This window comes from Eleutherodactylus coqui, chromosome 8 (genome assembly GCF_035609145.1).
Source record: "Eleutherodactylus coqui strain aEleCoq1 chromosome 8, aEleCoq1.hap1, whole genome shotgun sequence".
NCBI lineage: Eukaryota > Metazoa > Chordata > Amphibia > Anura > Eleutherodactylidae > Eleutherodactylus > Eleutherodactylus coqui.
This window is the reverse complement of record NC_089844.1, coordinates 51,022,297-51,048,175: the sequence shown is the minus strand read 5'-3', so window position 1 is coordinate 51,048,175 and position 25,879 is coordinate 51,022,297. Positions and strand designations below refer to the sequence as shown.

General features: G+C 42.6%; 1 protein-coding gene across 1 annotated transcript in view; it reads right to left on the bottom strand.

Moving 5' to 3' along the window:
- BARD1 (BRCA1 associated RING domain 1) overlaps positions 1–25,879 on the bottom strand; it is a 64,080-nt gene that overhangs the window by 9,419 nt on the left and 28,782 nt on the right. The window contains exons 5-7 of the mRNA XM_066575620.1: positions 15,161–15,241; positions 13,167–13,339; positions 1,752–1,857 (exon numbers count right to left, since the gene is read on the bottom strand). Of these exons, the coding sequence (XP_066431717.1) occupies positions 1,752–1,857; positions 13,167–13,339; positions 15,161–15,241 (360 nt within the window). The remainder of the gene's footprint in view (positions 1–1,751; positions 1,858–13,166; positions 13,340–15,160; positions 15,242–25,879) is intronic.

Sequence of the window (25,879 nt, the reverse complement as noted above, 5' to 3'; positions counted from 1 at the left end):
AGGGGTTAAATCATAATGTCTTCAGAGGTCAGACAGTGGATTGGAAAGGGTTAACAAGTGCTATATTATACTATATTTAATCATCTGCATTGGATTATTCTTAAATAATGTCAGAGCAGTTGGGTCTCATTACATAGTCCTTTTAATGCAATTAAACTCATAAGCCGTTACAGAGACCTATCAGCAGTTAAAAAACGAAAGGCTTATGCCCGTGGCGATCTCCATGAGGGCTCTTATGCTTTTAAAAAGCTATATCGGTAAATGTGTGGAACCCCTAACAAGCACTTCAGCCTGGAAATGAGCAGGAAGGAGGACAGAAGTTGCTTAGCAAATTACTTCATGCCATCACTGCCTACAAGACGTCCCTCACTGCGAAAATTGAGGGGATCAAATTTGATGTGGGACTTTTACACCAAGAAATGTAAATCTCTTGGAGGCCACGTGTCAGAAGTGGAGTGCTGGATATCGCAAGTAGAAGATAGACTTTCAGGATTAGTTCCTGCAATGTCATCTAATACTACAAAAGTGGATATCTGCCAACAGAAGGCCAATGATTTAGAAAATCGATTACACCGGAATAATATACTGTTTATCGGCCAATCAGAAGGTTCTGAGGGGCAACCTCCAGAGCAGTTCATTGAAACATGGTTGAAAACTACACTGGAAGATGTATTCCCTTTATGTTTGCGGTGGAACGTGCTCACCAATTCCTAACTAAAGCCCTGCCTCTTGGGGCTCCTTCAAGAGGCTTTTTGGCTCACCTCTTGAATTGAAAAGCTAGAAACACTACCTCGCCCTTAGCAGGGCAGAAAGGCCTACTGAAATATAATAATGAAGCAGCCTCTAGGTTTCTCAATTTCTCCACTGAAATTGAAAAACAAAAGAGCCAACTTCACGAAAGTCAAGGAAACAACCTAAGGGTATAAGCATAGACTCTAAGTTCTCTGACATTTCTCCAGCAACGAATGTGAATGTGGCGTTTTATACCCCATTCATATTATGAAGAAACATGCACCGATTTCAAAACCCAAAATATAAAATTTGCACCAATTTCACACTAACAAAGAAAAAAAATCTGCAATTGCAGTGGGGCTTATTTCCATGTACATCCGACAGAAATTTCAGCTGTGTAGTATTGCTCTAAATTAGCTTTACAAAAAAGAAGCTACGGTAGATCTGCCCATGCCAAATCTGTATGATGTGACGCACCCTTAAATGGGTTACCAGAGTTAGGTTTTGTTTTTACTATAGGGAATGGTATAAAGTAGGGTGAAAAAGGTGTGCTCATGCGTTCTAGATCCCTACCGGGCCCCGTTTACATGCTACAGCAGTGTCACTCCGTATACACACCCCAATCGCTGGCTTCAGTAGTGTCCGGCCTTAGACTTTTTTGTCTTTGCCCAGTAACGTTCCTGTCCTACTGCTGGGTATCTAAATGAACATTTTTTGTAGTCACTCTGTGCATAACACTGCTTCTACCCCCTTCATTCTCGTTCAGCTGAGGTCCCAGAAGTCAGACTATCACCCATCAAGGAGTAATCCCATATTGTAGGAATAGGCCATCCCTTTTTAGGAGGGAAATACCCATTTAAGAGGCACAGATTTCAATTAGACGAAAGCAGCAACCTTCTAAAAAGGGTATTTTCCTTTAAGATTTACTAGCATAACTGTGTAAACAGCAGAGATATATTTACAGCCACAGACAATATATTGTAGCAGTTCTGTATGATGAGGCAGACTTCACTACTTACTGTAGGGCCCGGACTGCAAAGCTGCTTTTTTGTCTGCGTTTTCAGTAAAGCCGACTTTATCTCCTCTGTTTCTGCATAGTCTACAGGCCGCAGACCGAATATATTACTGGTAAAACAAGCACAGATGGGTTTTAAGTAAATACAATATGTGACTGGATTCTTAACTAGGTACATTAGCGAGAATCAAGTTTTATTTCCCATGTCTTGTTTCTCTGTAGATTGGACTCTCAATACATACACAAAAACATAAGCCTTGGAATTGCAGGCAAGACAGATGGACCGCAGGCGGACAAGCTGCTGAATCAAGCAAGGCGAATAAAACACAGAAGCCAACGTCTCTCTCCTCTCACACCAATGTTGTCTGTTTGCTGGTGATACAACATGAACCAAACAGCCTTAGGAATCCTTCCTCTACACACGGCCAAGTGAAAGCCTGGCGCTTCAGTTTCACAGCACAAATCTCATAATATTAGGTTTTCTATTTGCTCTACCAAAAGGCTCAAGGCAGTACAGTCCCAGAAAAGCCAGTATTCTTGGATATTCAAAGCCTGAGAACACTTTCAGATGACTTTTCAGAATAAGCTGCCATGTGCGTTCATGAGGAGTAACAGAATTTCTGGCCATTGTACAACTTGTATTCTGCAGTTACAATCAGCAGTTTTCCCATCTGCAGGCTCCATTTCTAATATCCAGTTTTCCTTGAGCTGATGGGAAGCAGACTAGCTGCCATGATGTCTCCCATAAACAGCACACAGAGAGAAGAGGAGATCCTGCTTTCCTGTATCTATCCACACACACACACACACACACACACACACACACACACACACACACACACACACACACACACACACACACACACACACACACACACACACACACACACACACACACACACACACACACACACACACACACACACACACACACACACACACACACACACACACACACACACTGAAGTATCAGCAGCATGGAGAACATTATACAGCAGTACAACAGTGAATCCACAGAGATGAAACACTGGAAGCTGAAACCACGTCTCTGTGTGGGTCTTTCTTACTCATTTTCCCTTCAGCAGCTCTCACCATCTCCCTCCCATCTCCATAGACTTCTATGGACATTATGAGACAGCAGCAAGCAAACTCCCCATCCATCAATCTCTGTCTGTGTCGCTAGACACAGATTTCACAAGACAACAGGGAGTGGCCAGCAATGAGTGATTTTTTTTTTTAAAGCAGACCGATTAAATTTTAGGTAAATAAAGTGATTCAACAGACATCTGCGTATGTGAAAACCAGCAAGAGTGTACACATTTAAATAGGCACTGCATTTTCCCAATTTGTATCACATATTCCCTATCAGTGTATATCCAGATCTACAACCTGGAAATTACAGGTCAAAAAAAAAATTGCATCAGGCATTGTACATAAATGAGGTTACAGTGTTTTCGGACTTTAGACAAGAGCTATAGTTGCTCACTGAATGGAGGCGGAGTGTGCTGGAGATCCTTTGAGCTATCTGCCTCCATTCACAGTAAACAGGAAGTCATTTATAAACAAAAAACTTCCTGTTCAACCCTGCCAACAGTTGCTTAAAAAAAAACAACAAAAAAAACACATCATCAAGTGAGCAATTCTCGCTCACTCGTCCTGTTGGCTCCTGTGTTTACAACATTCGCCCATAAATCACGTTTGAGCGATTATTTGGGCGGCTATGAACCTATGTAAAAGTACACAAAGGCAATTAAAAAAGGCCCTGCAAATGGCCTCTATACAAGTTTGCAAAATAGTAACCATATACTAAAATGTAGACAGTAGTCTATTTCAATATACAAACTTCCAACTCTTTAGCCATTCAGAAACTATACAGCTCAGTAAAATTAGACAGCTGCATATAACTTTCCCCCAACTTAAAATAAAATTTATATAAAATAAGCAGTGTATATAAAACGGAAAAAAACCCATACACGAGACTTAGCCGTTTGGTATACTTGCTAAAAGTGCACCTGAAACAGCAGCAAACAAGGGGTTAAACAGCTTCGGTGAACAGAACTTTTGGATCAGCTCTTTTCTGGGATGCCCTGATTAATTTTGCACTAATAAAAGCCCCGGTTCTCTTGCATTAATAATATGCTGGGAGCTGGCACATTACAAATGCTCCAGATTAACGGATAATTGGTTCAGCCTCAGCACGGCATCCTGGGAGTTCCAGCCCATTAAATACTGTCACGCTGCTCTGTTCTGGCATGCATCAAAGGGGCAGGTATTTGGCCCTTCATAAAGCCAGCTACTTTCTCAGGTACAATCTAGGCTTGGTGACAAATGTATCTCTACGTAATCACATCACTATGAATACATTGATGGCATCTATTTGTTGAACATGGGCAATGCAAGCATATGATAAATTATATATTATATCACGTACACATACATGGATATACACACACACACACACACAAATACACAAATTAACCATAACAGTGACAGGTGAAGTGAATAATATGGATTATCTTGTTACAATGTCACCTGCCAAGGGGTGAGAAATATTAGGCAGCAAGTAAAATAATTAGTCCCTGAAGTTGACGTGTTGAAAGTGGGAAAAACAGGCAATCTTGGCAAGGACTAAAGGCCCATTTAGACAAATTTCGCTCAAAATTCGTTACAATTGTTGAAAGTGAGCGATAACAGCTACGTGTAAACGTGCGTCCATTATGCACTTCTCGTTAGTAATTCGATCATTGTCTTTCATACCTCTCTTTTTACCTTCACTGATGCACATGCCAGTCAATCATTGTTTATCGTCTATTTTCCAATGATAATCGTTAAGTTTAATTGGTAGTCTTTAAAAGCAAAAACTATCGCTCACTTTTGATCGCTTAAACTTTGAGCGTTAATCGTTGCGTCTAAATGGACCTTTAAATTGTGAAGACTAGACGACTGGGTCAAAACATCTTCAAGACGACAGGTCTTCTAGGGTGTTCCTGATATGAAGTGGTTAGTACTTCTTAAAAGTGGGCCAAAAAAGATCATCTGGTGACTAGGCAAGAAGATCATGGGCACCCAAGGCTCAATGATGTTCATGCAGAGCAAATGAGTCTCTGGTCTAGTCCTACAAAAAAGCTATTGCAGCACAAATTTCTAAAAAGTGTTAATACAAGCTAAGGCGTCAGTATACACACTATCGAAGCTTGCTGCATAGCTGCAGAACAGTTAGGGTACCCATGCAGACCCCTGTCTACTGTCAACGAAGGTGGCTTGATGAGTTGAAGCAGGTTTTCTGTTTTAGATCATTGGGCAGCCAGCTGCGTTCTTGTCCTTTACGAACTGTAGGCCACAGACAGCACTAAGAGAAGAAGGCAGGCCAACGGAGGCAGTGTGAAGCTCTTGGCAATGTTCTGCTGGAAAACCTTGGGTATTGGGATCTACCTTATTATCGCAGATCAAGAACCCCCTTCATGACAATGTTATTCCGCAATGGCAGTGGCCTCCTAGCAGGACAATGCACTCTGAAAGAAAAATGTCTGAGGAATGGTTCGAGGAACATGACAATGGTAATGACTTGGCCTCAAAACTTCCCAGATCTCAATCTGATCAGGCATCTGTGGGAAGTGCTAGAAAAACAAGTATGATCCACAGAGGCTCTACCTCGCTACTTATAGGACTTAAAAGATCTGTTGCTAAAACCTTGGTGCCAGATACCACACCTTCATACATATTGGAGTATGTGTGTTGACAGGTCAAATCTGTTTTAGTGGCACAAGGAGGACCTACACAATATTAGGTAGGTTGTTTTACTATGCTGATAAATCACTTGCACACACATTACTCAAGAGATTGAAAACTTCTATCCGTTGAAGAAAGGTACTTGATCCGATTCCAAGACCTGGCATATAATAACTTACATGCACAGTACCACTGGTTTCAATTAAACATCCACTGGCAGAGTTTGAGATATTTACATTTCCGGACTAAAAGTCGACAGCACAGTGGAATATGGCAAGGCTTTTAGAGTGGTGTTAAAAAATATCATTCAGAAAATCGTAAAACGAGCAAAATTCAACGCCAATTGTTCAGTTTCAACGCGAGCCAACGACTGAACCACAAATGAGAATCGTGAGGTTCTTGTTCATCGTTCAATGCCATAAAAAAAAAGTCAGTCTCGGCTCGTTAACTTGTTGGCCAGTTTAAGCACTGATCATTCAGTGTTTCACAGGGGAATGTGAAACACTAAATAAGTCAATGAGAACTACAAGTTTTTCAAGAATCGTGCAGTCTGAACAGGCTGCCTGAGCACGAACGAGCTGGTGAGGACGTCACCAGCTCATTCTGTCAGGCAAACAAGAATCGTGAGATTCTCTTACTGTCTAAAATGGCCATTAGTCCTAACTTACACCTCCTCCAATACTATCCCAATGACAAGCGATCAATGAGTGGAACAGGCTGCCACAGGAGGTGGCAAGTTCTACTTCAAAGGAAGTCTTCAAACAGAGGCTGTAGAGACATCTGTCTGCTCAATGCAGGATCCCCTAATCATCCCAGAGGGTTGAACCCAATGAACCTTTCCAACTATTTTCGGTCATTTATCACAGAATGTAAATGTGGGAGCTGTAAAGAGGACCCCTTCAGTATTTATACCTTTGTCTTGTGATTTACTAAGATATGGCCATTTAAAAAAAAAAATTTTACAAGCCAACTATTTGTTGTGAGTGGAAACGGTTACTCACTTAGCAGCAAGCAAAGCAATCAGAACTCGACAGCACGAAGACCACCTCTCAGTACAACTCAATAATGCTGATTACATAGCAGCATGCAAGGCTGGGGTGCACCCAGATGTAGAATAGAAAAGATTGCCTATGCTTGTTTTAGTTTTGAACCAATTTGTCTTTTTAAATACTTTTTTTTCCCGCCTCGGCCATCTTAATAAAATTATATAGTCCTAAAACAAGCCTTTCTTCTCAATTTCAGAGAAAACGCGATAGATAAAGAACTCGATGGCAGACCCTTAAATATGAAGTACTTAATGCAAAGCTCCAATTCGTTTGGAATAAGTAAATCCGGACACACACCTACCAGAATTTCATATCCTTAGTGAAAAATGGAGAATGGAAACAGCTTTTGCTAATACTAGTCCTGCTGTGCATGAAAAGCAGGCAGGACAGTCCATTTCAGCTGAAGTGTTTATGAACAACTGTGAAATTGCAAAATGTGCAGATCTAATTTGTCAATGACTTGGCTGGCTGTGCCTAGGCCAGGGGGAGGCACAGGAATTGGAGACTGTACATGAAGAAAAGCCGCTATAAAAATATAAATTAGTTCTGTGCAGAAGATTAACTTAAGGGAAAAAAATTAACTAGACCAGCGGGGGCAATTAATAGGTCCAATGGTCCAGATCACATTTTCCATTTGCGCTTTGCTATCTTGCCTACACAGGGGGAATGCTTTGAATGGAGGGGAAAGCAGCAGAACTGTGGAATCTTAGAGATTTCAGACTTGGCACCTGAAGAGAGCACCTCCTTGTCTCTTATGCGAAGATCTACACACAAACATATCTAGACATACCTTTTCAATAAGAAAGCCGAGCAATTTGAAAAGCACTAACATTATAGAATCCGATTAAGCGCTTAATTGAAACGTGCTGGAGAACAGATTTTATGCTGTCAGATTTACATAAATTGGAGCTTCCCTAATTGTTTAAATGCGGTGTTGTAAGCTCCTGATGCTTCAAATTGCCGATGATTGTGATCTAGATGTCATGATTTTGCTTGCTTTCTATGCATAGCTTTGTATCAGAGCCAATGATATAACTAAGACGACATTATTTAAACCTCAATATTAGAGTAATACCTCCCGGATGATCTCCCATCCTGCTTGATTTGCTAAATAGCATGCAAAGTCTCAGAAGTCCTGAATCCAAAAGGGCCAAAATAAAAGTTAGACTAGTGAACCATGGCAGCTTTACCCATCCTCTCATTTCGGTTGTTTTCCAAAAGGCAAAACTAATTTCACAAAGCATTCTCTTGACTATAGGGTTTTAGGAGGAGCACTGATGGAGGCATTTAAAAGCCATCGCTACTCCGATCCAAAGCCTGACAACATGTAATATGGATGGCATATGCAAAAATCTTAATATGAAAGTCTAGTAAAGAGAGAGTAAAGCATGTTGATTAAAGGGATATAGCATCTTGTAAAGTAAAAACATATTGCTAGGTAGGGTGTGCGATCACTTTATGATGGGGATCCCCACTGTTCCCAAGTATTAAGGGGCTGCAGTGCTGATTTAGCATTACACCACCTTCAGGTTTGCATGGCATAAAGGGTTCTCCCAGCCACCGAGCTATGTACTTACCTGTAGGCAACCTCATTCAGTAAAGTGGAGTTATGCTGCAGTTTCCGTACATTGGGTGGTCCCTTTATTCTCAGAATTGGTGTGGATCCCAGAGGTCGGACTCCCACGGATCATAAAGTGATGGCATAACCTACTGCTATGCTATCGCTTTACAAGACCCCTTTATGGATGTTCTTTAATAATTTATCCAAATCCAGTTGAAGGCCAGGATTGAACAGAGATTTGACAACTCTTCAGTATTTTCAATCAGTGGTCATAATTATGACTATAACTAAGCCAATGTAAACAGTATGCAATATTCAGGGGTCGAAAAAAATATGGAAACCCCATACGAAATGCATACCTTAAAAATCGGTTTCTACATGTGTTATTGAATCCCATGTGACTTAAGTGGAGCTAATAAGACACAGATGCCACCGGGCAGAAGTGAACATCTGCCCGGGCAACAAGGTTCTATTGGTCAGGAGTTGGAGCCACTCAGCTGCTGTTACCAACAGCAATACAGAAGTGTCAACAGTGTAATTCAAATACACAAAAAAGGTTTTCTTTTACCAACTGGCCTCACAAAACCATCCAGAGCAGGGCAAGAGGTGAAGTAAACACAAATTTGGTGGGAAAGCTCTCAACCAAGCAGGGTCAATAGGGCAGCTCGGTGCTAATGATTAAAATCCCATGCATTTCGTGTCGGGTTTTCATATCTTTGTCCACCCCCTGTAGATTTAACAGATCACATGCATCATACATCATATATGTGATATGTCAGCTGCACAAGTAAAGCAACTATAGCGATATATTGTGTTATGTAGAGGGATACTGATACAGGGTAATATCTTCACACATTTTCTTAATAGTTACCTGAATTGAGCAGGATGCAATGAAGCGCTATTTTGCAATATGTATGTGTCTTTACTTACAAAGAATTCTTAAAACCATCACCATGTAGACTGCGTCAAATCTATCACAGTTGGGCACGCTGTGCAGTAAATTTTGTGCATGTTGCTAGACACTTTTCCTTATGCTATCCCTTGGGGTCTAAAGTGTGCCAAAAGCAGAGTTTTGTTGCATTTTACTTGGTAAATCGCTTTTAAGCTTGTTATTGCTACATCTACCAGATAGATGCAGCTCCTACTTCATGGTTAATGATTATAGAGATGAGCGAGTATACTCGCTACGGCACATTACTCGAGCGAGTAGTGCCTCAGCCGAGTATCTCCCCGCTCGTCTCTAAACATTCAGGGTCCGGGGACCTGCGGGGGAGAGCGGCGAGATCTCTCTCTCCCTCTCCCCCCCCCCCCCCCCGCTCCCCGCCACAACTCACCTGTCACCGGCCCGCTAATCTTTAGAGACGAGCGGGGAGATACTCGGCTAAGGCACTACTCACTCGAGTAATGTGCCTTAGCGAGTATACTCGCTCATCTCTAATTATAAACAAAACTATGCGTAGCACGAGTCATAAATTACTACCCAATTTCAGTCCCTGGTCTCTCATCGCCTTTTCCGGAGACATCTGTGATCAGAGCAGGTCAGTATTACTTTATGTGTTATATGTTCCTGAAATTGCATTTTCTACAATTTTGAGATAGACGGCAGCTTGATATGTTACAGCCTGCTATAATGGAGGAAAGTAAGTAACGGGCCGGCTACAGGTATTTGTGCAATAATGGAAGTTCGTGCAACTTTCTGCAACTTGCACAGCAATGTTAGCAAGCGAGAGGGAGGAGTGAAAACATACGCATACAAGAGCACTGAGAGGAGCATGCTTCACAGGGAATGCTTTCTGAGCCCTGAACTTGCAGGTCCATCAACAAGCATGTCAGAAAAATCAAACAAACAATAAAAAAAAACAAAAAACACGGCAATAAAGAATTGTCAACAATATAAAACAAGTACACAAAAAAGGTTTTCTTTTCTTAAATAAAAGTATACAATCTTAAAGGGGTTGTCTCACGCCGAAACGGGGTTTTTTTTTTTTATTCAATAGGCCCCCCGTTCGGCGCGAGACAAACCCAAGGGATGGGTTAAAAAAAAAAAAAAAGTTTATTACTTACCCGAATCCCCGCGCTGCGGCGACTTCTTTCTTCCTTTACCAAGATGGCCGCCGGGATCTTCACCCACAATGCACCGCGGGTCTTCTCCCATGGTGTACCGTGGGCTCTGTGCGGTCCATTGCCGATTCCAGCCTCCTGATTGGCTGGAATCGGCACACGTGACGGGGCGGAGCTTCGAGGACCAGCTCTCCGGCACGAGCGGCCCTATTCACCAGGGAGAAGACCGGACTGCGCAAGCGCATCTAAAAACGCCAGAAGACAGCGAATTTAGACGGATCCATGGCGACGGGGACGCTAGCAACGGAGCAGGTAAGTGAATAACTTCTGTATGGCTCATAATTAATGCACGATGTATATTACAAAGTGCATTAATATGGCCATACAGAAGTGCTGAACACTACTTGATTTCACGAGACAACCCCTTTAACCCCTTCATGACATGGCCTATTTTGGCGTTGAGGACCAAGCGATTTTTTGGTATTTTTCCATCTCCATTTTTCAAAAGCCATAACTTTTTTATTTTTCTGTGGACGCGGCCGTATAAGGGCTTGTTTTTTGCGTGGCGAACTGTAGTTTTTATCGATGCCAATTTTGGGTACATAGACTATATTGTAAATTTTATTTTTTTTTTTTAATGATAGCAGAGAGAGAAAACGCATCAATTCTGCCATAGATTTTTTTATTTTTTTTTTACACCGTTAATCATGCAGCATAAATGAGACTTTCCATTTTTTCTGCAGACCGGTACGGTTACAACGATACCAAAATTCTAACATTTTTTTTAGGTTTTCCCACTTTTCTGCAATAAAAACCCTTTTTTTTGGAAATCTTTTTTCTATTCTAAATTGCTGCATTCAAAGTCACGTAACTTTTTTATTTTTTGATGTACAGAGCTCTATGAGGGCTTATTTTTTGCGAGACGAGCTGTAGATTTTATTGGTACCATTTTGGCGTACATACGACTTTTTTGATCACTTTTATTGCGTTTTTAGTGAGGCAAAATGCTAAAAATGAGCATTTTGCCTCAGTTTTTTAGCTTTTTTTTTAGCGTTTTTTTCGGTGCACAGTCAAAAGCATGTGCAACTTATTGTACGCATCGTTACGGACGTGACAATACCAAATATGTGGGGTTTTATTTTTTTTTAACCTTTTTTTATGCTAATCTGAGAAAAAGCATAAAAAATGGGTTTTTTACTCTTTTTTTTTTACATTTTTTTAATTCATTTTTTAAATCTTTCTTTTTTTTACACTGTTTGTGTCCCTCTGAGGGACTTTAACCACTGCCCTGATGATCGCTGTCATAAGGCATGGCAGAGCTACTGCTCTCCCATGCCTTATCGCTCATACAGCGATCTCAGGCATAGGCAATACAGGACGCCAGTGTCTGGAGTCCTGTTGCCATGGTGACAGGCCGGGCTCTCGCGATGACATCGCGAGTTCCGGCCGGAGACACAGAGGGAGCCGCGCTCCTGCTGTGAACTCTTCCCCTGCCGCGATCTACTTAGATCGCGGCAGGGAAGGGGTTAAAAGTGGCGGGCGCATCTCCGATGTCCCCCCGCTGCTGCAGCGAGACGCCGGCTGTGACTGACAGCCGGCTCCCGCTGCGGGATAGCGCTGGATCACATATGATCCAGCGCTATCTCCAGGACGTAAGTTTACGCCCTGTTGCGGGAAGTACCCCGCTCCCAGGACGTAAACTTACGCCCTGCAGCGGGAATGGGTTAAAAAAAGATCCCTTTCATAATGTCAAAGCACAAAAAGGAGAATGGAGGCTTCAGATGAAATACAAGAGAAAACAACAAACTATGATGCATACAATAAATGTGGTAATGCAAGAGAGGAAGGGGCAAGGAAAGTAGGAACCAAGCAAAAAAAAAAAAGTGCACTAAGTGTGACTTATCACAATCTTCATAGTTGTTTTCCTCTCACAGGTTTTGGTTCCTGATTAATCCTCTCTCATTTCCATTCTTATAAAACCCACGTATCACAACATGCGGAACTTCCATTTACTGCATCATCCCATTAATGCTCACAGCAATAAATAATATAAACTCCGAGAGACAATTCACAAAATGATGGTTCGGCCAACGTTGATGCTTCACTACATAAATTAGGTTACGTTCCCCTAATACCAGAGAGAAAATCGCAAGAAATAAAATGTAACATACAATTTGGTTCCTAAAACTATAGGAAAGAAAAGCCCAATAAGATACAGTCAAGCAAAAAGCACTAGTCATTATTCCCTCGCACAGCCACACTGCAGTAGAGTCTGCAGCAGCCAAGTGGCTGTACACCAGCTGCATACCTAAACAGCCGGCAAGATACAGAGCACACTGGGCGACGATGGCCATGAAATGACACTTTGCTCCAGAATGTATCCCTGCTCATGTCCTCCATGATGATGACCATGTATTCCACCCACATGAGCTCATCCATATACTAGCAAAAGGAAACCAATAACGCTCTTGATGAAGAAAATGTTACAGGTGGTAACTAAACTCTGTACATCATGCAATGCGATCACCATTATTATTCCTTCTATGTGAATACAGCTTTGACAATTTTATGTTTGCATTAAATCAATTAAAATGAAAGAAGCATAATATGTGCAGTACTATTGTGATTTAAAGGCAAGACTTCACAGGAACAATAATCCTTTTCTTAGGTAACCCACTTAAGAATTTTATGTGTCACTATTCCATCATCTTGCTGCAGAGACGAGCCTTCTTTTCAAGAGACAATTATGGTAAGAAACTAATGATTAAATCAATTTTTGCTCGACTGTGCAGCAAGAGTACGGAACAATTATGAATGCTTTCACATCTCTGACAGTTGTTAAAAACACGTTTTCTGATATAATTGCACAGAATGAAGTCTAATAATGTGATAAGTTTGTCTTTAGTTACACAGAATTCTTACAAGTTATGCAAACTAGATCAATGCTAAATACTACAGCCAGAGAAATGACAAGCCTACATAGTTCTACTTGTAAGAATTCACTACAATCTGCAATACTTACACCGCATCTTGTGAAGCGCCATGCTGGAGAAGAAGCTGGACGATGGCTGTATGGCCATTTTTTACAGCGTCGTGAAGCGGAGAGTCATTCTGGTATCCGGTTGTATTTACTAGGGCCTGGTGTTGAAGCAGCACCTCTACCACATCTGTATGTCCGTGGTTACAAGCTTCATGCTAGATGCAGAACGAGAGCCCAAAATACACATAAATTATTCTTGCTGCACTAAAAGCACAAAAGCTAGGTTTTGTTAATCAGAGATCTATGTGCCCTATCATATGCATGCAGTGTTATTTTTCCTAGTACAATGTCAGCACCATGAAGGAGGCTCAAGAGACCCCCTTCTAGTCAATCGGGTATAGCGCCACTATTCATATTTGGCATATAAGGGATCCAGCACCATCGTCACTTTCATTGTTCTGCTCCTATATTATAACAGAACGACAGAAGTGAAAACCCATGATTGACTGAACCATAAGAGAAAATGAAAATTGAGAATTCTGAACAGCTGCAGTTGACCCAAAAAAAATATGGTGACGAAAGTATCCTATAAAATTAGATCACACATGGTCACCAGAAGACTTCCTGTTCCGAAACTGTTTCTAACGTTCAGAATTAGAGATGAGCAAGCATACTCGCTAAGGCTAACTACTCGAGCGAGTAGTGCCTTAGTCGAGTATCTGTCCGCTCACCTGTAAAGCTTTGGCTGCCTGCGGGGGAGAGCGGGGAGGAAGGGAGGGAAGATCTCTTTCTCCCTCTCCCCCCCGCACTCCCTGTCACCCGCGCCGGCAGCCGAATTTTTACAGACGAGCGGGCAGATACTCGACTAAGGCACTACTCGCTCGAGTAGTTAGCCTTAGCGAGTATACTCGCTCATCTCTGTTCAGAATGCATAGCTGCTGCCGTTTTCTAACTACCTAATGCACACTGGGCACTGCACTTTGATTGGCCACTGCTGATCATATGAGCAGCTATGGCCAATCAGAGAGCAGATACAGTGTACTATTAGTTTAACACTACAAATGCACTGTGGATATTAGTTAGTCTGAAGATTGGGTCAGTCATTTTAGAAGGCCAGAAGAGAAATCGACAAATCGGAGGGCTGGCAAAGAACAACTGCAGGTAATATACCTCCTATGGCCCTGGGACAGAATTCTCTCCCAAAACTGGTCAGTAGCTTCAATTATCCAGCTAGGTTCTCACCATTTTATAGCTCATATTCAGTGTGTATGCTCACCCCCCACCCCCCCATTCCAATGTCTACACTAAATGGGTCCATGTAACAGACCTTACATGTGCCAAAAATGTCCTGGAAATACAAGTCACTATACTTTATGTGCTTCCTATACTGAGAAGCAAAGTCAACTGTATGTAGTTTTTACAATGCCTAGAAAATATTGTATTTTAGTGAGGCTGAAAAAGATATTCAAACTTCAAATATACATGGAATATTCACAGGATATACCTTAACAGTATATGTCTGATGGGTTCCGACCTCTGGATCCTGGATCCCCACTTATCCAAAAACATTGAGGCTGGGGGCACTTGTCCATTTTCATAATTCTTTTATACTACAATGGAGAGATTTCCACCAAAGCCCAGCCGGCTCTAGATTTTGTCTACTGTTGTACTGGCTGCTTTGGTTCGCCAAAAAGGGGTGGGGTACCCTTACTTTTCTATCACGGACCCTCATTTATTAAACATTTATGAAATATTCTGTGCATATGCAAACAATGATTCTGTGTGGTTATCGGCTGAATTAGTGAAAATGCAGGAACTGCTGGGAAATATCTACAAGACTGCAGACCCTCTTCTATTCAGCAACATGTAGACTCTCCGAAGGGTCAATTCAGATGGTGGATTGGAGGTATATAGTAGACACAATTTAGTGGCACATAGAATAACGGCTTATGAAAATGTTGATCTGCCCTGTGGCATAAAGTTGGTTTCTTAATATTAAAATGACAAATTTAATTAAGTTGCCACGAAAGACTTACCAAAGGTGTCCATCCAGCATTGTCTTTAACATTTGGGTTAGCTCCGCTCTTTAGAAGTTCCTCCACGGCTTGCGCGTTACCCTGTGTGCAGAGTTAAGAGAGTTCAATCACCCTCAAAACACAGGAAAGACAAGAATTATAGTAAAAAAAGTTCCCAATATTGAGCAGCAAGCAGACCACACATACATATAGCCCAATGTACTTACATCCACACAGATACATATATACACAGTATGAGCCATGCATCTGGTTATTACAGCTTTCGAGAATCTAGATCCATTAAAACATTACAGTAAAATGGCAAGATGCAGTCATTATTAGAATTGTAAGGATGTGTTTCTGTTGAGCTGCCAGAGAACAAATATTATCTGACTGCAGAGTCCCAGGCTGAAGCACTTTACCAATGTAATGAATAGGATGCAATTAAAAAGGACATTTTTTTCTAGTGGATTCAGGGCCTGAGCTCCGCAGCTCTGCATTGGAGTGATACGAGTATCTCCAGGGTGGATTCCGCTAGAACAAGCCGTGGCACGTCACACCCAGGAGTGTTTATGTAGCACAAGAACAGCAGCAGAAACACGCTTTCAACGTATAAAAAAACACAAGCATGTTGAAAACTTCAGCAAAAACGTATGCAACTTTTCTAATGCAATTTTAGTAGCAACGCCGCTGAATCCGTGTGAAAGCACTCTAAAAAGACTGATGCTAAAACAAAAGAAAAAAAAGCTTTGATAGCAATGCAAGGGAGAGTTCCCGCATAGCGACCATATCGGGAGCGAAATTTCTAATTGATTGTTAATCGACACATGATTTTGCAAGTAAACAGCAATTTTATTCTCAGTCAAATCAGCTTGAAAACAGAGTAGATTTTTGGTAAAAAAAATAAAATTTAAAAGTTGCAGGTCGGCATTTTTTTTGTCATATTGGGATTGTTCTTAGTAAGAGAAACAAAGTAATCCTGTAGATATGACACCTTTTAATGGCTAACAAATGCATATTCTTGCAAACTTTCGTACCTCTCAGAATCCTTCCTCAGGCATAATATAACAGATCTGGGATGAGGCGCACACGCACACACACGTTGAGCAGAAGTATTCACCTCTGCTCAATTTGTCTGGTGTTGTTTAAAGTACAAACTAGTCGCCAATTTCTGTGACTTTTTGTGTATATTATATACACACACACACACACACACACACACAAATAGTCACAGAAATTGGAGACTAGTTTGTACTTTAAACAATACCAGACAAGTTGAGCAGAGGTAAATACTTAATCAGTCCACTGGCAAGGAATGTGACCGTTTTATGATCTCTACATTGGTGCCAAGACTGACAGGCCTGTGTGTTATCTCTTCTTCAGACTGGCGCATAAGGCAGATGAAACAATACCTCTGCAGTGCCACCTATTGGATGACCAGATTCCCTCAAATCAGTGTAGGACTTTTTACCAAATCTTTAAAATACTGATTGGGAAAAGCACCCCTTCTGGGTCCAGCCATTCCCCCCCAGGAGAGACGATACCATCCCACAACACCCCCAGGCATCCCCACACATTCCCTGAGTGCCCTCCCCAAGGACACCCCTCTTGACCTCCTTCAGACCTTTCATATTCTCCACTGATGCAAGAACCCCGCTCCGAGGTTCCTTTCACTCTTGAGGGTATCAAAATGGCCATAAATTTATACTCCCCAATTCTTCTGTGACACTGACTTGAAATTGCCCTTCAGTATGATAACCCTCATCTGCTCCATGTGTCCAGGACCACAAAAATGTTTTGCCACAGGTAATTCAGTCTTTCCCTCTCTAATTGTGTGGCGATGAGATCTCATCCAGACTCAGTTTTTGTTCTGTTTCCCTGATATAAAGGCCACCAACAGGATATTCACTGCACCGGATCAGGTACACAGAATCAGACATGGAACATGTGAATGCCTCCAGGATCTTACAGTTCTGTTGTGTGTTGGGGGTCCGTATCCTGTCAGTGGCCCGTACATGTGAGCAGGTCTTGTAGCTCCTTACATTGCAGGGATAAGTTCCTTTTTGTATATCAGAGGGCAATGCACTCCTGATTATAAAAGTTCCTCAAATTTGGAAGTTGCCTGTAACATAGAAGGGGAGGGTCTGGGAATATGGTTTTCTGACAGTCAAGCTTGTGTAGGCTATATTGCCATGGCCACCACATTGCAAGTTCTACCTTTTTTTGGGTGCGTTTCTGAGAGTCAGATACGGACAATACCAGGCATATAGATGGTGCTCAGTGCGGATTATTAATTCTGCAGCTTGTCAATTTTTTGTTGAGGACTGTCACCTCAGATTTTATCCCTTTCATTGTAGGAGTGTGAAACTTGCAGTAAACTTGTAGCAAAATCCAAAGTTACACAGCTCTTTAGGAGTGGTTATTATCTTGGACAACAGTCCTTGGTTTCTCAATCTCTGCCTTTCAGCAGCCAAGCAATCAATTTCATCCCTGTGGATCTCGTAACAGAACACTGGGCCCCGGGACAGAAGGTTGTGCCTGAGAGGCAGCAGAACCGTGGTCTGAACAGTCAGTGAAGACAGCAATGGGAACCAGGGAATTTTTGTCACCGCTAGGGTGACGAAGATTGTCCTGGTTTGGTGGTTCAGAATTTTTTGTAGGGCTTAGGATAAGAGGAGGAGAAGGGCAAAAACGCATTTTTCAACGCAGCGTTTACTGCATTATGACAGTATTTTGGCTGCATAAAAAAAATAATTAAAAAAAAAAAAAAAAAAAAACGCAGCCGAGGAAGCTGCAAAGAAAAAAAAAAAAAAAAAGGAATACTCACCTAGCGGGCACTGCCCATGTCCCTGCCGAATCAATCAGAGCAATCTCTTGCGGGAGGCAGGGTTTTCAACCATGTGACCAGCAAGAGATGGTCTATCGGAGGCTGACAACTACACCGAAGCCGGAAAGGGACCCGGACAGCACCTGCTAGGTGAGTATTCCTTTTTTCCCCCCGGGTAGTATAGCTGGGGCGTTTAGTACTGTCAAAAACACGGGACCAAATTGTGCCGTTTTTTCAGCAGCACTAAATACTCTGTCTGCTCATTTCAATGGACAACACAAAGCATTTAAAAACGCTGAAACGCCCAAATATAGAATATGCATTGCTTGAAAATCGCGATTGACTGGCTGTCTGTACATGTGTGAGTAGTCCAATTGAAAACAATGGGAGTGTTGTACCGCGATCAGCGCAGTGCTGATCACAGTAAACAGAGCCTTTGTGAGGAGAGGGAGGTTGGGGCTTAAAAAGCTCTGTGTTTTTACCGCAACGCTGTGTGAGGGAGGCCTAAGGCCTCATGTCCACGGGGAAAATCAGGCCCGCTACGGATTCTCCATGGAGAATCAATAGCAGGTCCCTCCTGCCCCGCGTACATGAGGGATGAAAGTAGCAATTACTCACCTCTCCGCACACTCCGGATCTTCTCTCCTTCGCAGCTTCATCTTCTCTCCGTCGCGGCCGGATCTTCTTTCTTCGGCCCGGCGGATGTGCACGGCACGTCGGTTGCGTGCTGCTCGCATGCGCCGGCCCGAAGAAAAAAAATCCGGCCGCGACGGAGAGAAGATGAAGCCGCGAAGAAGGGAAGATCCGGAGCAGGTGAGTATATTCCGCACCTAAATGGAGCATGGTCCGGATTTTTTCATGCTCCATTTTTTTTTTTTAAATCACTTTTATTGACCATCCGCGGGTATTTATCTACCCGCGGGTGGTCAATGCATCCCTATGGGATGCGGATCCGTATACGGGTGATCCGCTGCTTATTTAAAATAATCTTTTTTTCAATTCTTAGGCCTCATGTCCACGGGGAAAATCAGGCCCGCTACGGATTCTACATGGAGAATCTGCAGCGGGTCCCTCCTGCCCCGCGGACATGAGCGCTGAAAATAGGAATTTAAAAGAATTCACTCATCCGGAGCGGGCGGGGAAGGTCTTCTCTTCCTCACGGCCGGATCTTCTTTTTCGGCCGGCGGATGAACTCGTCACACCGGCGGCACGTCGACGGCACGTCACCGACGTGCCGCGCGCATGCGCCGGGCACATCCGTCGAGCCGAAGCAAGAAAGATCCGGCCATGAGGAAAAGAAGACCTTCCCCGCCCGCTCCGGATGAGTAAATTCTTTTAAATTCCTATTTTAGGTCTCCCGCGGATCCGGACGGCTTCCATAGGCTTCAATAGAAGCCCGCGGGTGCCGTCCCCGCGGGAGACCCGCACGAAAAAGGGAGCATGGTCCAGATTTTTTCATGCTCCATTTTTTTTAAATCACTTTTATTGACCATCCGCGGGTATTTATCTACCAGCGGGTGGTCAATGCATCCCTATGGGGTGTGGATCCGCGCGCGGGAGAAGAGTTAAAATCCGCTGCGGATTTTAATTCTTCTTTTGCCCGTGGACATGAGCCCTTATACATTTGACCACCTGGTTCCTGAGGAGTCGCAGGTCCAACTGAAATGCATTTAACCCCTTGAAGGGTTGCCCTATTGGTTTGGGCATTGACTCAGTTACTCAGAATGCAAGAGTGTACCTAGATAAGGTCCTACGTGGGTTTGTGACATCTTTTCCTTCGTACATGAGGGATACTATGGATGTCCTGAGACATCTGGATGGACTCCAGGTGGACCCTCACGTACGGTTGGCCAGTCTTGACGTACAGGCCTTATATAGTTCAATCCCCCACAATGGAGGGATTCAGCCAGTGGAATTCTATCTTCAGCAACGAGGCACACAGTTTGCGGAACACAATGTTTTCGTGGTCAAACTGTTCAGGTTTATCTTGACACACAATTTCTTTCTGTTCAGTGGCCAGTACTTCCACCAGCTCAGGGATACAGCCCAATATATAATAGAGGTGAATCAGCATCCAGGGAAGTGGTATCAAAATAGAAACTTTAATCCATCCAGCGAAAAAACGTTTCAACCACTGAAAACCTGTGGTCTTTGTCAAGTTCGAAACTTGACAAAGACCACAGGTTTTAGTGGTTGAAACGTTGTTTTTTCGCTGGATGGACTAAAGTTGCTATTTTGATACCATTTCCCTGGATGCTGCTTCACCTCTATTATATATTGGTCTATGTCTTTACCGGCTCATTGGATCCAGAACCGGTCACAGAAGCGCGCACATTTTTGCCCAGTGGTGTCCTCCCTCACAGTATAAGAGGTATAGCGTGTGCTGGTGTCATTTCCAATTTCCATAGAGCTCAGGGATACAGCAATGGGGAGCCCCTGTGCCCCCACATAAGCTAACCTGTACATGGGTTGGTGGGAGGAGAAACTGGTATTTTCTGAGGTCAACAACCTCTGGACAGATAAGATATTGTTGTGGATAAGATACATTGATGATATCATCATTCTGTGGACAGGTAATGATGTTTCCTTTCACCAATTTGTAGACTCCTTGAACATCAACAACCTTGGCCTAAAAGTTACATCAGAAATACAGAATGATGAGATATCGCTTCTTGATATTGGCATCAAAAAGACCAAGGATGCTAGCCTTGCTACCATTCTCTACAGAAAGGACAGCCACGAATAATTTACTTTCCTGTGAATTTCCATCTAGCGCTACTTCGATGGGGCATACCAAAGGGTCAGTTCCTTAGGATTAAGAGGAACTGTTCCAATGGAACAGACTTCGTTAAGGAGGGTCAAGAACTAAGTAATAGATTTCTCAAGAGGAACTACCCGAAGGAAGTGGTGGTGAACGCCTTTCGCCATGCACAGGCACAAGATAGGGTGGCATTATTAGTCCCTCAAAAGAAAGGGTGGCATTATTAGTCCCTCAAAAGAAAGAGCCCTCTGATATCATCTAGATAATTGGTACCTACGACACGGGTGCCAGGACCATTATGAATGTACTTCAACAATATTGGGACATTTTGAGGGACGATGAGGACACTCGGGACTTTATCCCAGCTATCCCATCCATCACGTACAGTCATGGGAGGAATTTGAAGGACAGGCTTGTAAGGAGCCATCTACACCGCCCTTCCCCTCGGCATTCTGATAAAATGTGGCTGGGTAAAGGGGTGACCAAAGGCACCTTTGTGTGCTCAGATTGTTCAATCTGCGAATTCATCTTGAAGAGCCCGTCTTTTGTGAGTGCGGTCACAAATGCCACTTTTTACATCAGGGGCTACATTAATTGTAAGACAAACAAATGTGATCTACATGGCCACCTGCACTTGCCCAATGAATTATGTGGGGAAGACTATTCAGCAGCTGCGGAGACGCATACAAGCCCATTTGGGCAATATAAGGAGGAAAGAGGCCACCACACTTTCCAACCATATGTGGCAAGTGCATGAATGAGGGACATACGAAAGAACTGAAATTTTAGGGTCTAGAACGAATAAGGACCCATGGGAGACGAGGAGATATAGATAAAAGGCTTCTACAGAAAGAAGCAGAGTGGATTTTTAGACTCAAATCCATGCATCCTCAAGGCCTCAATGAAGTTTTGTCTTCAATAGTTTTATCAACTAAGTTGGTAGCCCCCCTCCCCTTTTTTTCCCCATTCCTGGTTTTACTGATTACTTACTCTGATGGCCTATATATGCCTTACCTTGACTCAAGCTTTTAGTTTACAATCATTTGCTGTTTTAGTCACATTGAAGAACAGCTGTGATGTATGATGCGTTTGGTTTTGGCTATTATCTTTTATCATTATATATTCACTCCCTATGTAAACACACTTTGATCATAATCTGGTCACATATTGCTCTCTATCTGATCATTGTTACTTACCATTCCTGTTATATACTTACCATAATTTGATTATACCATGTCTGCGTATGTGGAAGTGTATGCTAATTGCACCCAAAGCATCATTCGCTGATTGGGCAGTTTCTTCTTTTTTATACCTGAATCATTAAGGTCTGTTGATCCTTCCGAGGTAATGTATATCGGATAAGCACGTTTGATTGTTACCAACATTTGACATGGCCTGCTATCTAATTAATGAATTTATCGGGTGTTCGGTATTTAGAGTATTAGTAAAAGTATATTTTCGTAGCAACACTGTGTATACGGTAACCATGGTAATTGGATCCGCCTCTTAATGTGGTTTGTCATCCATACGCCATTCTAGGGGCCAGGGCAAGTGTTGGGCTTCAATAAAATGGCGGCCGCTATGTGTGCGTCTGACGTCACACGCTAATGACGCTCACAGAGGGGAGTGGCTGTATCCTTGTACCTGATCCTCCGTGGTACATCCCCCCCCCCCCCCCTCGCTGTATGCCTCGGATGCGTCTGACGCCACAGGTGAATGACACCTACTGAGGGGAGTGGCCTGAGTCTTAGAATTAGTCCTCCGATGCCCCACCGGGGGACAATCGGGCATGGCGTATTATGGTAAGAGACTGATAGACGGACATCCATTGGTCACTTCATTTAAAGTGTGGTACCACCACTAAAACAGGTTTTTGGAGGAACGCACGATTTGGGAATGTTGGTATACAGCTCCATCTACCAATCGTTATGGATCTACATCACCGGGGGCGTGCCCTGTCATCCACATGGCTAATTATGCCCCTGTTTGTGATAGGCTGTCCTTTTCTATGAAGGATGGGACTAATATCCTTGTAGACTATATAAGACAAGATTGCTCTCAGTCCAGTCATACGGCTACCACTCCACCATCAGGGCTGAAGGCCATGTTACTTTTTCTTTTGTTTATCTAGCTTAGTGGGGTAAAGTCCTGTCTTTACGTCTGCTCCTATTTTAGGTAGCTTGGTATTTTGGTCATCATTGATGGCCTAGGATCTAGCTAGTATTTGGTTGAGCAGCTTAGGTCTGGTTCATCTAAAGTTACCGTTACCCAGCCTAGAGGGTGTTTGGAGTTAGTTGTATAATAGTGCAAGGAATGTAGGAACTCTGTTTAAATCCTACCAAAGGAGCTCTCCTTTTATATTAATCCTTTTGGTCTTACTATCTGGATCCTCTGGTATTTGTCCTTGCTACAGCAATAGGACCACATACAGACCTACTATGCAATCTTTGTTTACCAAGCATTTATCCTGATGCTTGACAGTGTAGAATACCTCAATATTTGTAGTTGCTGTTGCTATACCCAGACATTAAAATCTTTGTCTGAAAGTTAGGGAGAGCATCTAGGGCCCCGGTTTTTTAATTTCTTATACATTTGAACACCTGGTTCCTGAAGAGTTGCAGGTCCAACTGAAATGCATTGAACCACATTTGAACTTTCTTTATACAGTTCAGTAAACCCTCTCTTTTAGAAAAGGTTTTCTTTACTGAACTGCGCTTACACTTGCTAACATGAGGATAGGACCTTCCATTTGTTTTAAACATTCTCTCCAGTCAATCAGTCCAAAACACTCCATATAAGATGGACTGAGTATGTGGGTTCAATAATACCTACAGTCAGCCTGTGTATCATCATTCCCTTATGTTTGGGACTGATCTTTGATACTACTGGAGGTTGACGACTCTTATCTATGGGACTTCTATTCTAAATAAGTCCGACACTTGAGACTATCAAATATCTATATAGCCCCATATAGAATCTCCCAATGGATATATTCTGGCACACACGAGTATATCTGCCTTGTCTCATTTTTTGTTCATTTGTCGTTTGTCCATGGCCTGGTGATTTTAATAAATAAATATATATATATATATATCTATCAATAACGATTTGATTTTAGGGATCGTCTGAGATATACAGTCTCTGCGAACCTCCCTTTAAACCTATAACACTAGGTTATGGTCCCAGGAGAAAACAGATTTACTAATGAAGGGTCTGAGTCTATCCGCTCCCCTGAGAAATCTGCGGACCCACATTTTAACTATTAGTTGGGTGTTAAAGAAAACTAAGAGCCATGACCAGTACCTTCAAGGTTCTAAGACTTAATCCCTTATCTAAGCCTTCTTGTAGAAATCTAGGAATTTTGTAAAGCCCAGGCTGCCCAGATTGGGTTTATCTGATTTCGCACCAGTTATGGAATTTCCCCCCTACCCTGGAGTATATAGCGGAGGTAGAGTCTTTTCAGCTCTTTAAGAGTGGTTATTATCTTGGACAACAGTCCTTGGTTTCTCAGTTTCTGCCTTTCAGCAGCCAAGCAATCAATTTCATCCCTGTGGATCTCGTAACAGAACACTGGGCCCCGGGACAGAAGGTTGTGCCTGAAAGGCAGCGGAATCGTGGTCTGAACAGTCAGTCAGTGACAACAGCAATGGGAACCAAGGAATTTTTGTCACTGCTGGGGCAACGAAGTTTGTCCTGGTTTGGCGGTTCAGAACTTTTTGTAGGGCTTGGGATATGAGGAGGAGAGGGACAAAAGTATATGCCAAGTCCATGTCCCATTCTTGGGAGTGTGTGTTTAGTGCCAGGGGATGGTCTGCTGTTAGAAGTAGTATGCTAGGCTTAAAAAAAAAAAGAAAAAAAAAGGGTCCATCCGGTTCACCCGGTTTCCCGTTTGCTGGTTTTAGGGAAAAGAATTGGCAGCACTTCGAGTCTTACCCTGAAGCAAAGAGGTCCGTCGAGGCTTACCCCACTGAGACGTTAGCAGATTAAATACTTCTGAGTTCAGAGACCATTCCCTGGAACTAATTTCCATGGGCTTAGAAAGTCCACTATGATGTTTTGTGAGCGGTTTACATATAAGGCCGATAGGGACATTATTTTTCCTTCTCCTCAGGAGAGTATTCTACGTGACTGATGTTGAACATGAGGATGTCTGGTGCCGCCCTGATGGCAAATAAAAGACACTGTTGTAATATTGTCTAAAAAAAATATTCCAACGTGTTTTCCACATATTATATCCGCTGTTTGTATCAACGTCTCCCATACTGCTCTAAGCTCTACTATTTGAGGATTGAGAGCGGATGTGGGAAGGCCAGGAACCCTGAAGTTTCCCCATCTGCCATCTGTGCCCTCCAGTCCGACTGACTAGCATTAGTGGTTACTGAATAAATGGGGATAGGGGCCATTGAATCCATTTTTAAGGTTACTGGGCGACAGCCACTATTTCTAGGGATTTTTTCCCAATTTGGGTGGACAATTTAAGTTTTGTGTTTACAGACGATTGCCTTCTATCTCCTGAACAGGATTTTCTGCTGGAGGGGCCTAGAGTGGAACTCCCCAAAGGGACCATCTGAAGACAAGTAGTCATCTAACCAAATATCCTCATGGCTTCTCTTATAGAGACAAAGTCTCGATACTTAAATCTCCTAATAGAAAGGATGATATCCTGCTTTTTTTGTTTGAGTTAAAAGGAGTAACACTTTGCGGAAACGAGAAGTACCCAGAGGGGCAAAAAAAACCCCACTTTTGCGTGTCCGGGCTTAGGATAGATCCTCCAACCTAACTCGGATGGCAGTTAAACTGTCTGTCCCAGGTGACACACAGTAAAGTTTCATATGAGCGAAACAATTAGTAGATAGTCTAGATAAGGAATATTAATTCCCATACCACAGATAGGAGCACTCAGGTCAATTCTTACCTTGGAACATTCTGGGAGCAGAGGAATTATCAGGTTCAGACAAACTGGAAATGGACGATTTTTTAACCCATTTTAAGCGCAATTTGTAATATTTTTGGTATACTAGGTGGATGGGAATATGATAGTATGTATCTTTCAAGTCAACGTGCACATGACGCTGCCCTGTTTAACAGGAAAATCGTGCACCTAATAGTCTCCATTTTAAAACTTAAAGTCCGTTAATCAGTACATTTCTGA